The following is a 15,389-nucleotide window of genomic DNA, read 5'->3' as shown; positions in this document are numbered from 1 at the left end:
TCCACGTTATCTGTCATTAAGCCATAAAAGTCATTCTGTAACGATCTACAAATCATTAACCGAAGCTTACTGGGTTGCGTTTTTTTTGGGGGGGGGAGGGTCGGGTCAAGTTTTAAACGGTGGAGCTTTGATTACAGAGAGCTTTTCCTTGGAAATCCTCACAATGCAAAAAATAAAAAACCCACGGCAGTTCTGCTGCAATTCAGGGCTGGGAGAACGGCAGCAAAAAAATGGGCAGATTTGTGTCCTTGTGACAATTGTGACAATTGTGATTGCTGCAGGCGTGGTGTCACCTGCGGGCTGACTGAGGGGCACTCAGTCACAGAACCATAGAATGGGTTGAAAAGGAGCACAGTGCTCACCTGGTTCCAACCCCCTGCTGTGTGCAGGTCGCCAACCAGCAGCCCAGGCTGCCCAGAGCCACATCCAGCCTGGCCTTGGATGCCTGCAGGGATGGGGCATCCACAGCCTCCTTGGGCAACCTGTTCCAGTGCCTCACCACCCTCTGGCTGAAAAACTGCCTCCTCATATCCAACCTAAACCTCCCCTGTCTCACTTTAAAACCATTCCCCTTTGTCCTATCACTATCAACAGCGCCCAAAGCTTTGAAATAAAGCTGTGTGCGTGGAGCAATGGGCTCAGCCTGTTCCCCAGTCCCTTTGTGCACCGTTCTCTGCTTTTCTGAAAAGCGTATTTGTGAGATTGCTATCGCTCCAGCAGATCTGCAGGTGTTTGCTTTCAGGGCGTGAGCAGGCTGGCATGGAAAGGCAGCGCTCACCTCCAATGACAAAATGTGTCACGCAGCAGTGCTGTCCCTGGGATGGACACCTGCCTCCCAACTGGGTTGCTGTCATAGTGTCATAGAATACCCCAAGTTGGAAGGGACCCATAGGGATCACTGAGTTCAACTCCTGAGCCATTTTGCCCCAAACGCAGCAGAACCTTTCCGTAAGTGATGGTGGTACGTGCATACGTGAGTGTGCGTGCGTGAGGCTGCATTCCAAGGAGCCCGCTCTGTTTTTGTCATCCTTGCCCCAGTCTCTTCCCCTCTGCATGCTGAGAGCTCCTGGGGTGGAAGCTCTGTTTGCCTGCTGTTGCACACAGCCTTCTTCTGACACCCAGGCCATCTTTGGTATGAACCTCTGCCTTATCACAGGCTGAGGAGATATGGCAACAGGCTCTCCTGAGAGTGGGAGGTTTTTTTTTTTACTTCTTGGAATCTCCAGGGCTTCCAGTGAAGTGTTTGAACTCTGAAAGGGCAACAGCCTGAACTCTTGTCTTGGGACATCTTGATCTGCAGAGCCGCCTGTAGCCATGCAGATCTGTGTATGAGGTCAGTGGATGCTTTGTGTAAACGTCCATGGGGACTGAAACCACTCCTCAGCACCCAGGAGGCTGGGCACAGAGGCACGTAGAGGAGCACAGCTGTGCAGAGATAGATGTATGTGCTGTGCCTGTCCGAACACAACCTGCCTCAATATGAATCTACTTCTCATTGCCCTGGAGAGACAGAGCAGATCCCCAGAGCACAGCATGGCTGACGTACCCCGGGGCTGCTGCAGAAGCTGGAGTTATCAGCCCTCACATTCTTCTGTAGTCCTCCCTGTCTTTTTCCACTGCTCTCTGCCTGCCTGCCTGCCTGCAAGAGCCTCTTTGCTTTTAATTTACAGTGTCATTCCTGTCTGCACAGGAGCTGGAGGCTGGAACGCGCTCTGTGTGCAGGAGCAGAAGCGCAGCCTCTGACTTGCTGAGGCAGGAACATCACAGCCAGCGGGGCCCCCAGCCCCTGCTGCACATTTCCTCTGTGGGTTTGGGCAGATCCTTTGCCTCTCTGCTTCTTTCCCATCTGTAACAGCACGATCCTCCTCATGAGCAATGCCACTGCAGTGTCACGACCCCAAAGTGCAGCAAGTGGTGTCCCATTGTGCCCTTTCACCACAGTCCTTTGCCAGGTTAGATCACAGACTGCACTTCAAAGGCATGAAATGCCCAGATTCTCCCTAGTGGAAGCTGTAGAAATACCAGAGACAGAAGCTAGAAATCTAATCTTGCATCTCTAAACAGCTTATGTTGCTTTTTATGACCACTCATATCAAGCAGTGGGAATTGGAAGCAGCTGCTGCTCAGGCACTGTACAGAAATGAGCGAGTGGTGGCTGAAATCAGCCACGCTGATGGAAAATGCTTTAAACTGCCAGTCCGAGCCATGGAGTGAGGGCACTGGAATAAGGAACAAAGCAAACATTATCCGCTCCCAGGTGCTCTACTGATGGGAGGGCTGAGTTATCTCTCATGAATTATTCACCGCTTCTAAGGATGCTAGAACGATTTTCACAGGTAGAAAGGGAGCTTCCAGCTCACATTGCACAGCCCTAGATGGCTCCTGGCTGCACTGTGTGTGTACCAGAGCCAGTCAGGGGGCACAATCTGTCTGGGCTTTATAGGATGCTATTCATGCATCAGGGTGGCTGCACCAAAGCCATACAGGGAGCATGGTCCTGGTTGGGATATAGGATGCTAACCACACAGCAGCAGGGCCAAGCGTGTCCCTCTTTGCTCCATAGTGTTCAGCTTAGACCTGCAGGGAATGCTCACAATGCAGCACGCTGTATCACAGATGGGCTACAGATCCATAGGGCTTTAAGATGTGTCCCAGAAACAGGAGTGTGGGTGCTGCTTATCCCTTGTGCTCACTTTTCTCCAAGTCTTCCTTCCCGCAGCTTCCTTCCCGAGCAAGTCCCTCAACCCACAGCAAAGTCAGGGAGATGAGCAAAGACCTTCACGCCATGCCTGAGCTCCTCCCTCCTATCTGGAGGCCACCCACTGTTTTCCCTTTCTTCCCATGCTGTGAGAGCATCCTGCCCCCTCAGGTTGCTAGGGCCTGAGCTCCCCACCCACTACTTTATGATCAGCCCAAAGCCAAAGCACAGAGACCACATAAGGGAGGATGGAATGAGGTTTAATGATGCAAATGGCACAGGAAAAACCTGAAAAGAATAATTTAAGGCTTAGAACCAGGGTGCAGACTTGTCCCACTGTAAACCCACTGGGGCAGGTTCATGGAGGCTGACTGTTCTTGTGGAACTCTTCTGCCTTCGGGGGACCTCTGGGGAAGGGGGGACATGGATGTAGGAATCTCGTGGTTTGTGGGGCTAAGATGGATTCCATCACCTCCAAGAATCTGGGAGAAAAGCATGAGAGGGATTAACACAGTGAACCATTGCGATGGGAGCACCGGGTGAACCCAAAATGCCATTAAAAAACAAACAAACAAACAGTTTCATGCGAGTAGCTTTGTGTAGAGTTAAACCTCCCTGGCAGCATCTGCCACCCAACCACCTCTGTGGATGCACTTATGAATGGGAGCTGGGGAGAAACAGATTAAAACCAAAATGAAACGAGTGCAGGCCCTTCAGAGCTCAACTTCTGCCTCCTTCGATTTTAACCTTCTGGTTTTTTTTTAATAATTCTTTCCACTGGTGTGTTACAGATGCAGTGCACTGCACAAACACAGCCTTGGGGGATTGCTGCTGCAAGGGCTGCCTGTGGGTGTGGGTTTGGTGTCTTCTGCCCCTGGCCCCTGCACGCAGGGTTTCCAGCCTTGCAGCAAACAGGGGAGACCCCGAGTGACCCACCTGAAGTTCCTCGGCTCAGCCAGACATGATGTGCTTGACAAAAGCTGGGGAGGAAATGAGAAATGAGCTCTCAGACACGCTGCGGGCTGTGCTGGGGGCACCCAGGGACAAAAGGGACTCGCTGCAGCAGAGATGCTCTGCCAGGACCTGGACGCCTCCTTCTGTTCCCACTTTTCATGTGCAAACCCCCAGCGAGAGACCCCCAGCCCCTCCTGGAGATAAACCAGCTGCACTGTCCCTGGTTATCTGAGGCCACAGGGGACAGAAACCCTCTTTTCCTCAGTGCTCTCCAATTTTAGGGGTTCCCAGACTTCACGCCAGATTTTCACCTTCTTGGAGCCACAAGCAATCTGTGCCTCCAAATGTTCCCGATTAGCTTCTGCTGTGAAAGATGCTGGCTTTGTTTATTTTTGATAGCTTAAATCAAAACAGCGCCAGGAGTGGGGATAAAACAGTCCCCAAACCCTTGGAAACATGCTGTCCTCAGGACATCACTGCCACAACCACCATATTCCCACCCCTGGTGACACATCACAGCTCTCTATGGAAGATGGTCCCCACCTCCCTCTTGGGGATCACTTGAGTCCTCACAGAGGACATTTTGCACTCCAGGACCAGAGCACTGTGTCTGGGATGTACCTTCGTAGTTGATGCAGCCGTTGGCGTCTTCTTGTCCTGCCATGAGCTGCTCCACCTCGCTTTCTGTCATCTTCTCTCCTGGAGGAGGAGGATGGAGAGGTGAGAGGAAGGCTCTCACCCTGCTGCGACCCTCCTGTCCTTCTTCCAGACAGCCAAAAGCCACCAGAAAGAGGGGAAAGGAGTTGAAGAGGGGGTTAAAAAGGAGTTGTGCACTGCAATGGGCTGGGGAGTGCTGGTGGGAGATTGTGGAGGGAGGACCAAAGTGCAACCATTGGCTGATAGCTCAGGGTGATGTGGATTCTCCAGCTCCCCTTGGGTCAGACACGAAACAATGGCTTAACATGGGAAAAGCCACATATTTGGGAGCCATCAACTCCTTCTAGTGCGTGGGACCAGCCAACTGACTAATCCAGCCAACTAACCCGGGCCATTTGCCCAAAAAGAGCTCATAGAGGGGTGGCTATCTGTGCTGTTCCTTGCAGGCAGCCATACCCAGCGTGACCAGCACGTGGCGCAGCTCTGCTCCCATCACCAGGCCGTTGCCTTCCTTGTCGAAGACGCGCAGCCCTTCCACAAAGTCCTCGAAGGTGCCCTGCTCCCTGGTGCGGGTGAAGTGCTGCAGGATGGGGAGGAAGGTCTCAAAGTCCAGCATCTTCGTGTTCATGTCTGAAGGCGGAGGAGGAGATGGGGTCAGAGATACACCCGAGGTCAGCCCCCAAGGACCTCCTTAGACTTTCTGGGTCTTGTTTCCATCTGAGCGTGGGGAAAGAAGGCTCACGAGGTGATGGGACTGTCAGTACACTAATAAGATGGCAAGAATAATTATAACCTAGGGACTGCCAAAAATTAAAACCAGCAGCTAATCCTCTTTCACCAAACTGTCCCTGCGCTGGAATTGGATGATGCTGGTTTGCACCACTCAGGATCCTGTCTGCTGGTATCCCTGCCAGCATCCCCACTGGGAGAGCCTATCCCTTGGATCAGTCGTGCTACAGGTGTGGATAGGAAGGAATTACACAGGAATGAAGCCTCTCTGTGTCACTCCTTTCCCAGTTCCTTCATCTCACCGGGCTCAGGGAACACGATCCTTCAGCGGCTCTCAGAGTTCACTTGTCCCACCCCATCCCCACAGCCCCAGCATGCTGTCACCTTCTGGTTTGGGTTTGCCCAGCACCTTCAGGACCTCAGCGTTGGTGGGGTTGTGACCCAGAGCCCGCAGGACGTCCCCGCACTGCGCGTAGGAGATCTGCATGGCTCCCGTGGGCGTCCGGTCAAACAGGCTGAAGGCTTCCTTGAACTCTGTGGGGAGGAAGAGCTCAGCTGTCCCTGCCTGTGGCCGCCCCATTCCCACCCCACCAGGAGCAGGGTGGGAGGAGAGGGAGGGACACACGTGTGGTGGGTCCCTCTGCACACATCGCTGCTGCACCCAGCCCTGGCGGTGAGCCTTGAAGCTCACAGACTCCTTTAAGAAGTCACTTGGCTCCTCCAGCTGGTTTTGCCACCCCCAAGGAGCTGGATGGGTGAATCCTGCTGGGCTTCTTGCACTGCCTTGAGCACCAGCTCCAGCTGCAGGCTGCTGTACCAATTGCAGAACATCTCCTTCTCTCTTCCCCTCCTTGGCTCAGGTCTCCTACAGACCACTCAACCCTCCCTCCCCAGTGACACCTGCAGTGCCCCATCTGCTCCATCACACCCAGCCAGGTGGGCACTGTGTGATACTGCTGGTGTAGGTCAGTGTGTGGGCCACCATCTCCACCACCATCTCCACATCCCTGCTTGGAAGGATGCAGGAGATTCATTTCCAAGCTCAAATTGTCACCTTTAGAGCATTGCCTTTTACCTGGAGGAAGGAAGCCTAGATCAGTATTGCCTTCCTGCCTTACTTGATGCTTTTCAGCTTCCTAACTTACTGCTGGATTCCAACTTGAATACAGACACTGACTACACATTGGCTATATGTTAACTATATGTGGTCTATGCATTGACTACATGAACTCCACATGCCTGCACTGCTCAGAGCCTCATCTCTGACTCCTCGCTGCTGTTGAGGCACAAAATGTGAAGAACTCAGTTCTTCAAGATCCCCCCATTCCTTCTGTTCCTGGGTGAAGCCATGGGCTCCAAATCTGGTGCCCGGTGCCCATTTCCCCAGCAGCCCCACATGAGCAGGCAGGAATTGCTTTTCCTGCAGCAGATGCTCTGCACGCTCCTGGATTTCATCCTGCTGCCTCCGAGCAGCCAAGTGGGCCAGGTGTGTGATCAGCCCTTCCAGCCGGTCCATGTGGACGCTCAGAGCTGAGAGCTTAATGGTCATGGCGTTAATGAGTTCCAGGTTCTGGTCCATCTCCTTGGTGATGCTCAGCAGCAGCTCACTGATAGCAGAGCAGCTGCTGGGTGGGATGGGGCGGTCATTGTCTTCGTGTGGTGATGGAGACACGATGGGCTGGTGGATATTTTGTTGGGTTTGCTGGGAATTCCTGTCTGGGGCTTTGGGTTTTCTACTTGGCATCTTTGTATTTCCTGCTGAATGTCACCATCCCCTGAATCTGTCCCCACAGATCTCTGTGTCCCTGTGCTCTCATTGACCTCACAATGCTTCTATCACTACGGGTGACACGCAGGGAGGGCTGCCACTACCTGCAGGTCCCTGGGCACTCCCTGTGTCCTGACTTACTGAGGGGGAGCCCTCAGCACAGAGCAAAGAGCAGCAGCCCTGCACCCTGCTGCCTCAATCCCAGCCAAATCCCCACACTGCTCCCCATCACCTCCGCCTCCTCTCCTGCCCCCCCCTCCCACTGGTGCTCTTTCCCACCTCCTGCTGCAGCACAATCCCCCATCAAATGCCATCTGTGGGGGAAGGCGATGCCCGCGCTTACCTTCAATCTGCTCTGCAGCGAACTCGATCTGTCAGGGGAAGAGAACAGAGCATGGGGACGGTGCTGGAAGAGTGAAGGGCTGTGCCCAGCCCTTGAGCATCCCCTGTGAGCTCTGCAGCCTGCTCTGGGCGGTGGCTGTGGCCATGCCGTGCCCAGGGATGTTCCCACCCTCCCCACAAAGCCGCAATCCCCATGGAGAGCCCAGCGGCAGCGGGCACAGCGCAGCGAGGATGCTCAGCCTGTGGGTCTGCGTTGGAATCCCATTTCCAGGGATTAAACAGCCTCTGTGCTGAGCCTGCTATTAACAACCTGCAGCTGGGGCTTCAAAATGGAACCGTATCCTGGGGAATCGCAGCAAAAAAAAGCAAAAATGTGAGGACTTGCACAAAAGATGCTGCCAGACGGAGGAGGCGATGCAAGGGGGAAACGCCTTACGATGGAGGCGGCGGGCAGCAGAAACGTTTTCTCTTGCTGCTGTGAGCTCCCGGAGCTGCGGGGCATTGGAATGAGCACAGCATCCTCAGCTCAGCACCGCGCAGCATCACCGCCGGGGCGATGCTCCCCTCCCAGCCCTGGCACTCACACTGCCCGCATGCCGCCGCGCGTCGCCCATTGACAGAGCCACGCCGCCATCCCGTGCTCACCTTCACGCTTTTGGGGTCGAAGGTGAATTCCTTGGGTGCCTCTGGGGCTGCGGCTGCTTTGCCCGTGTCCTTCTTGGGGTCGGATTTCTTGAGCGGCATGGCGCTGGGATGAGACCTGCCCGGCGGAGCGATGCGAGGCGGGGGCTGCTGCCTCCGTTATAAACCCAGCCCTGTCCTCACCCCGCAGGGGCAGGCCGGCTGCTGGAGCAGCTGCTACTTACTATAAAAGGAAGAAAACTCAAACGAGAGGGGCCCCAACTCAACAATTGCCCATTGTCATCGGCTCCAGCGCTGGGGGAAGCTGCTCGGGCTGCCCTGGATGCTCTGAGTTCACCCGCGAGCTTTGGGATCATGAGAGCTTCCCCAGGTGCTGGACACCCCCGGCACCTGCATTGTGTGGGGCCTCCACTGAACCCTAAACTCGGTGCCTGCAAGGAAGCAGCTGCATGGGAGTGGCTCTGGAGGAGCTGGTGGTGCAAGCATTCAAACCTCAAATTCTTTAGTGGGGTTCATTCCCCCTGCGTGTCCCCACTGGGTGCTGGCCGTGCTGCTGTGGGTGCTGCCTGGAGGGGGGAGGTTTCCAAAAGCAGCTTTGTTTTGTTTTTCATGGTAGAGAAATAAATAAAATCTCTCGTGCAGCAAGGAATAGTTCTGACAGCTGGGAAACCCCTGCAAAAGGGCCAAAAGGATCCACTGGGGCTCAGCAGCTCAGAAACACGGCGCAAGGGTCAAACCGTGACATCCTGACCCATCACTTTAAGTATGGCATCAGCACACGGGTGGAGGAAATAGCAGTTCTGAGAGTTGTGGTAACAGAAATAAAGGGGGGAAAACCATCTGCAGGGGTTGGGAGCATCTCCTGGGTGCTGCACAGCCTCACTGCTCCATCCAGTGCATGCAGGCATTGACTGCTGTGTGGAACAGGTCCTGCTCGGTCTGAGCTGTGACACTTGTAGATCTGGGCTGTGTACACGAGTGTACAAAATGCAGCTGCAGCTGTGTGTGCCCTCACTGGGCTGGCAGGACCTGGGCAGCTCCTCTGCTTTGCTCTGTTCCTCTGATCCCTGCCCAAAATGAACGGCGTAGGGAAAGGTGCACGTGGTCAGGGAGACGGGCTGCAAATGCTGACCTCTGCTTCCCACTCGGAAGAAAACTACCCCAGAAACTAAACTCTGAGCTTTCCCATCCAGAGCCCCCACAGCCCCTTATAGCAGAATGCTGCTCGATGCCAGCTGTGCCACCAGCAAGGTCAGGGGGGTCCTTCAGAAGCAGGGAAATTTGCTGCGTGCCATCACCTGCTGATTGCCAGCACGAATGTGGGGGCTGCATGATGGGGCTGGTGGGTGTCACTTACTGTGATTGCCTCCCTGATCTCTGTGTAATCCAGCAAGCAATTTAGCAGAAAACAACATGTTTTGCTCACTGCAAACTCCAGGTCTGGGTCAGCTTTCACATGCAGTGGGAATCCAGTCACCCTGTGCCTCCCCTCCATCACCATCAGCCCATGCACAGCACAGAGCTCCAGTGTCCTCCCCCACCTGCAGCCCTGCTCAGCTGCTCCGTGGCCACAAACCAGCCCCTGAAACACCACTCCTGCCATCACACACTTATCCCATTTCCTGTCCTAAAAGCCCGCACAGCAGCCCCATAACCTCCATGAGCCAAAGAACCGTACCACTACCCCTAGAGCACACTTGGGATGGGGGTCTAAATAGGACCAGGGTGAGGGGCAGCTGCCAGCTCTGCTCTTCTCCCTCCTTGGTTTACAGCTGCACCCCATTGCAGTTTTCCTCTCTGGTTCAATCAGAGTGAGCAGCAGCTCCAGGGACCTGCTTTGGTCTCTCAGCTATCAGACAGATTTTTACTATCTGCAGGAACCCAGCAAAACCTCACCTCCTCCACGCAGCCCCTGGTCAGAACCAGAGCTCTGCCTGGAAAATGCAGCAGCAGGGAGGCCCCCAGCTCTGCCCTGTGCAGGGCTTTGCCATTTACGGAGACACACAGCCATGGTTTGGGGTCCCAGGGTTTTGCACAGAGGTTTTGAATTTTGGCCTCATCCTACTGAGGTCACCCTGCTCAGAGGTGAGGATCATGGAATCATAGAATGGCCTGGGTTGAAAAGGACCACAGTGATCATCTGGTTTCAACCCCCTGCTATGTGCAGGGTCGCCAACCAGCAGACCAGGCTGCCCAGAGCCACATCCAGCCTGGTTTTGTGCCCCCTTTTGCCATTTGGTGGACACAAATTGTTCAAGCCAATGGGGTGGTGGGAGTGAGCTGGGTGTGGGCATGATCCCAAAATGGGACAAGGCTTCCCCAAGGGACTGCAGTGATGGGGATGGTGTCAGACCCAATGCTGGTGCCCGGACGGTGTGCAGCTGTACAGTGAGATGCTACAGGAAGCCCTGGGAGGAGTGGGGCTGATCCCTGATCCCAAGAGAAGGAAAAGGGTTAAGGCACTGCCTGAGAGCAGTGCACAGAGATGCTCACGTGTCGCACCCTCTGCCTCCCCACCTCCAGCTGCATTCCCATTCCCTCGGCTCCTCAGAACCAGTCTGGGACTTGGGGTGGTGGGGAAATGTGTGACAGCTGAAAAATGAGCTGCTGGGCAGTGAGAGACAATCTGAAAGGAGGAATCCGCCTCGAGCAAAGAGGATTTTAGCACCTAGGGCTGAGCCAACAGACCTCTGCCATCCCCATCCCACTGGGAACTGTTTGCACACTCTCCAGGAGCAGCTTAAAGCCGGCGGGACACCAGCACTGGATTGGAGCAGGCGAAGCTGTGGGGTGAATCCCCAGCATGGCAGCCCTGTGCAAGCCTCCATCCCCATAGAACTGCCCCACTGACACCTCGCCTCGATGGGGACAGGGTTTGGGAAGGCGCTCCCTGAGGATGCTGCACCTCGCCCCACAGCTCTGCTCACCCCATAGCCTGCAGCACTGGGCTGGTGGGGACATGGCTCCCATCCCTCGCTGGCTCCGTCCCATGGGGTCTGTGGGCAGGGGAGGCATCGTAGCTGTTCTGCTCTGCTGCTGCCTGCTGGGCTCTGCCCAGGCTCTGGTAAGTCTGCGTCGGCTCCTTCGTTCTCTCTGCTCTGTTGGCTTTGATTATGTATTGCTAATTGCAGCCCGTGCTGGTTGGGGATCTCATGGCTCTGTGCTCCCACTGATGGATTTTCAGCAGTGGGGGAGACACTGATGGGACAATGCAGCCCCACACCTTCGTGCTCTGCAAACCCCACATCTTTGCTCCTTCCATTGCCAGTGCTGCTGCTTTGCCCATCCTGGCCCCAGTTTTTGTCCCATGTCGCTCTGCTCTTCCTGCAGTGCTTGGTGTTCCCAAATAGGACTCTGTGATCCTGTGACTCCCAGGGAAAATGCAGTGCTGTGGGGCTGCAGCCTTCATTTCCATCCTGGCTGCACTGGTGGTAGAGCAGATCTGAGCTGCCCTCGGACAGCAGCGGCCCCACTGTGATGGGCTCCTCACCCCTCTCTCTGTGGGCAGGTGGACCCTGATGATGTTCTCACTAAGGAAGAGCAGATTTACCTCCTGGTGGAAGCCAGACAAAAATGTCAGAGAGATATCAGAGCTCAGCTGGAGAAGGTCAAAGGTAGCGCCTGGTCCTGCACACGGGTGGGCCTGGGGGACTGGGCTGTGTCCCCTCCGATGGCAGTAGGACATGTGGGGGACAGGCTGTTCCCAGGGACTGCAGGGTCCTGGTGTGGGTTTGTGAGGCTCCTCTGTGTAATTAGCTGCTAATCAAACTCTCACCCTGATGAGCCATTGCTGGCTACATCAGATTGCTCCATGCACACTGCAAATGAGAATACAGGGATGGGATGGGATGGCATGGGATGGCATGGGATGAGATACATGTGATGGATGGGGATGGGATGGGGTTGGAATGCATGCCATGGATGAGGATGGGAGGCGGACAGTGTTGGAGGCATGGGATTTGATTGGATGCATGGGATGGGATGGGATGCGTGCTGTGTCACTGGGACACACGGTGTCTTTGCTCCTGGTCAGACACCAACTGCCTCCCAGAATGGGATGGAATCATTTGCTGGCCCAAAGGCTCTCCCAGCCAGGAGGTGGCCGTGCCCTGCCCTGATTACATCTACGACTTCAACCATAAAGGTGAGCACTTGCAGCTGAGCAGCACCTCAGGAATCACCTCGGGGACATTGCTGGGTTTCCTGTGGGTCCTGCAGCTCTCAGAGTCCCCTTCTGTCCCCAGGCCGTGCCTACAGGTACTGCAGTGCCTATGGGACCTGGGAAGTGACCCTCAGCCTCAACAAGACCTGGGCCAATTACACCGAATGCGCTGTGCTCTTCTCCTCCGAGAGCCGGAGCCGTGAGAAGGTGACTGGAAGGTGCTGGGAAAGGGACAGGGATGGGAGCAGGGCTCAGATGACCCCCTCTGCTCCCCCAGCACTCCCAGTTCTCCCTGTGCTCTCAGCCCAGAGGCAGAAAGGACACAGGCTGTGGGAGGTCTGGAGCAGAGCCCTTCTCTTCCAGGAGGTGTTTGACCGCCTGCACTTGATGTATACCACTGGCTACTCCATCTCCTTGGCCTCCCTCATCGTTGCCGTCTGCATCCTCTCCTACTTCAAGTAAGGAGGAGCTGAGCTCCTGTTCCCATGGGGGGAAACCTCCCCATTGCCCTGTGTGCAGCAGCCCCCGGGGAAACTGGAACCAGGCCGTTCCCAAAGCCCCCAGGCACCGCATCCTATTGGCTCCCCATGACCAACACACCCCATTTTTGAAGGTGTTGAAGACCCACTCTCACCCAGATCTGCCTCCTGGGGGGCTGACACCTTGGAGCTGATGTCCAGCCCCCTATCATCACCTGACAGCCCCCGTGGAATGAGCTGTGGGGCAGCTGGGGTTGTGCTCATATCACACCCTTCTCCATAGGCGCCTGCACTGCACTCGCAACTACATCCACATGCACCTCTTCACCTCCTTCATCTGCCGGGCAGCGAGCATCTTCCTGAAGGACGCCGTGCTCTACTCGGCCGCGCCGGGCAGCGAGGCGAAGCTGAGGGAGGAGGACCTGGGGGCAGAGCTGAGCCCCTCGCCGGGCCAACGCAGCCACCTGGTAGTGGGGCGCAGAGACGGGACTGGGGAAAAAAGGGGATTTGGGGACTTGGAAGTGTGGGGATACGGACTGTGTTACTTTGGGGTGATGCCACTGGGAGGGACGGGACAAAGGGCCAACCACAGCACGGCTGCATTCTCCCCGTGCTGATGCCCTTCATCTTGTGCTGGACAAACCCAGAGGAAATGCAGCTCTGGGGGAGGACTGATGTGGGCACCTCTCTGACCCATGTCACAGGTTGGCTGCAAGGTGGTGGTGACGCTCTTCCTCTATTTCCTGGCCACCAACCACTACTGGATCCTGGTGGAAGGTCTCTACCTGCACAGCCTGATCTTCATGGCCTTCCTCTCCAACAAGAACTACCTGTGGGTCCTCATCATCATTGGCTGGGGTGAGTTTGGACCCCAACCCAACGCTGGTGCTGCTGAGCCCAGCAAGGAGCTGAGGCAGCAGCCAAGAAGCTCTGATGAGGGCAGTGGAATGTAAACCATGAATCAGTTTGGGCTGCAAACACCAATCTCAGCCATGTTCCTCTTGTGTTCCATCCCTCCAGGTCTCCCTGCTGTGTTTGTGTCCATCTGGGCCAGTGTCAGGGCCTCCCTGGCAGACACACAGTACGTAGATCCAACTCCTCCAGCAGTCCTTTGGGGAGGGGAAGGCAGGTTGCAGATGCTAGCAAGAAATCTGTGGGCATCAGAACTTCAGAAAAAGAAAGATTTCCAAAAAGAAACGAGAGGAGTCAATGAACACATAAGGCTTGTTTATAAAACTGCCAGTAGTTGAGACCCGTAATATCTTTGTCTTGCTTGTGGAAGGAAGCCAGGCGCAGGCTGACTTCATACATTGATAACTGGTGCCAAAACGATTTACCCAAATCCCCAAACTCCTCCCAGCCAGGCGCTCTGGGACAGCAAAGAGGGGAAGAGGGAGGACGGGAGATGGGGACGGCGGTGGGAGGACAGGCAGCCCTTGGCTACCACCAGGATTTCAGGTATTTCTTTGGTGTGTCCTCCCTGTTCTCTTCAGGTGCTGGGACCTCAGTGCAGGGAACATGAAGTGGATTTACCAGGTCCCCATCTTGGCTGCTGTTGTGGTAAGAAATTAACAATCCTTTCTGGGGAAGAGGGACTGAGCACCCCAGGGCTGTTTGCTGCCATTGACAGGGCCAGGTCCCTGCAGGCAACAAACCCAACATGGGCTGTTGGCAGGTGAACTTCTTCCTCTTCCTCAACATCGTGCGGGTGCTGGCCTCCAAACTCTGGGAGACAAACACGGGGAAGCTGGACCCCCGGCAGCAGTACAGGCAAGTGCAGGCCTGGCTCATTCTCTGCCCATTTCACGGGGATGGTTCCCCATAGGGCTGTGAATGAAGAGCAGAGCTGTGGGGATGGCTGTGGGAAGTGGCTGGCGGATCTCAGCTCACTGCCTGATTTCTCTTCCCAGAAAGCTGCTGAAGTCCACGCTGGTGCTGATGCCGCTTTTTGGAGTGCATTACGTGGTGTTCATGGCCATGCCCTACACCGAAGTCTCGGGGGTCCTGTGGCAGATCCAGATGCATTACGAGATGCTCTTTAACTCCTCTCAGGTACGATGCTCCAAGCACAGCGATGCTCATCCAGGAATCCAAGCTCAGAACTCAAAACTCCTCCATCTCTTTTGGCAGGGTTTCTTTGTGGCTTTTATCTACTGCTTTTGCAACGGGGAGGTAAGTGAGGGGCAGCATCTTTCCCTGCATCCCCTGAATAACCAAAGGGAAAACTCAGATTTGAGAAGGGAAGGGAAGACCGCTTTGCTGGCTCTGAGCACCAGCAGCTCTGATCTCTCCCACAGGTGCAGGCAGAGATTAAAAAAGCCCATTTTCGGAGAAGCCTGGCGCTGGACTTCAAGCAGAAGGCGCGTGCCAGCAGTGCAGCAGGGAGCTGCTGTTATGGTGGGCTGATGTCCCACGGCACCACCAGCTTCAGTGTGAGCCTGACAGGGCGAGGGCCGGGGGGCTCACAGCCCCGGGGGCTGCTCCTCCCTGCCCGTGGCAGCCTGCCAGGCTACACCCCCAGCTCCTGTGCTGCAGACCTTTTGTCTCATCTGACGCAGGAGATGAGCCAGAAAACCTGCAGGGAAAACACCTTGGGCTTAAAAGACCTGGATGAGAGTCAACCCAATCTGAACAAAGAGCTGGAGACGATGCTATGAAGCGAACACTGCATCTCCCAGCTGGACTGGTCTTTGTGTTCTGGGCAACTTTTGTGCTTGCATGGAGAGCTGGGGCAGGAGATAGCAGCTGAATCAACTCATTGCCCTTTTCCTCACAGCCAGTGTGCCAAGAGACCACGTGCTCCTGCTCCTTCTTGTACCTATCTGGCCTAAAAACGAGCAGCAGTTCAAAACTTAATTTCCTTCCACGTGCAGGTGATGCTGTATGTGATGTCTGCATGCAAAGCCTTGAATCATCACAGGAAACAGTCCTCCAGGCTCAATGCCTTATTGTGATGCT

At 55.3% G+C, this 15,389-nt stretch overlaps 2 protein-coding genes across 3 annotated transcripts; one reads left to right on the top strand and one right to left on the bottom strand.

The window, feature by feature from the left end:
- Positions 1-2,942: 2,942 nt before the first annotated feature.
- On the bottom strand, positions 2,943-8,443 carry LOC116233806 (myosin light chain, embryonic). 2 transcript variants are annotated; one of them, XM_031600921.2, is made up of 7 exons: positions 7,794-8,443; positions 7,150-7,177; positions 5,423-5,572; positions 4,766-4,939; positions 4,274-4,351; positions 3,635-3,678; positions 2,943-3,180 (listed from the first exon to the last, which is right to left on the bottom strand). In XM_031600921.2, exons 1-6 carry the CDS (start codon positions 7,890-7,892, stop codon positions 3,650-3,652), a joined length of 558 nt encoding a protein of 185 aa, XP_031456781.1. In that variant the 5' UTR covers positions 7,893-8,443; the 3' UTR covers positions 2,943-3,180; positions 3,635-3,649. The 2 variants fall into 2 exon arrangements, with proteins under 2 accessions (XP_031456781.1, XP_031456780.1); XM_031600920.2 differs by lacking the exons at positions 7,150-7,177; positions 7,794-8,443 and adding an exon at positions 6,278-6,871.
- A 2,052-nt stretch (positions 8,444-10,495) lies between these two features.
- LOC116233809 (parathyroid hormone/parathyroid hormone-related peptide receptor-like) lies at positions 10,496-15,088 on the top strand. Its single transcript, XM_090125132.1, has 13 exons — positions 10,496-10,854; positions 11,299-11,404; positions 11,824-11,934; positions 12,035-12,159; positions 12,316-12,410; positions 12,715-12,898; positions 13,136-13,289; positions 13,452-13,512; positions 13,925-13,991; positions 14,107-14,205; positions 14,346-14,483; positions 14,562-14,603; positions 14,729-15,088. Exons 1-13 carry the CDS (start codon positions 10,687-10,689, stop codon positions 15,086-15,088), a joined length of 1,710 nt encoding a protein of 569 aa, XP_089981258.1. The 5' UTR covers positions 10,496-10,686.
- Positions 15,089-15,389: the final 301 nt, after the last annotated feature.

This window comes from Phasianus colchicus, chromosome 26, assembly GCF_987193195.1.
Source record: "Phasianus colchicus chromosome 26, bPhaCol1.hap1.1, whole genome shotgun sequence".
Lineage (NCBI taxonomy): Eukaryota > Metazoa > Chordata > Aves > Galliformes > Phasianidae > Phasianus > Phasianus colchicus.
This window is presented reverse-complemented; position numbering and strand designations above follow the sequence as displayed.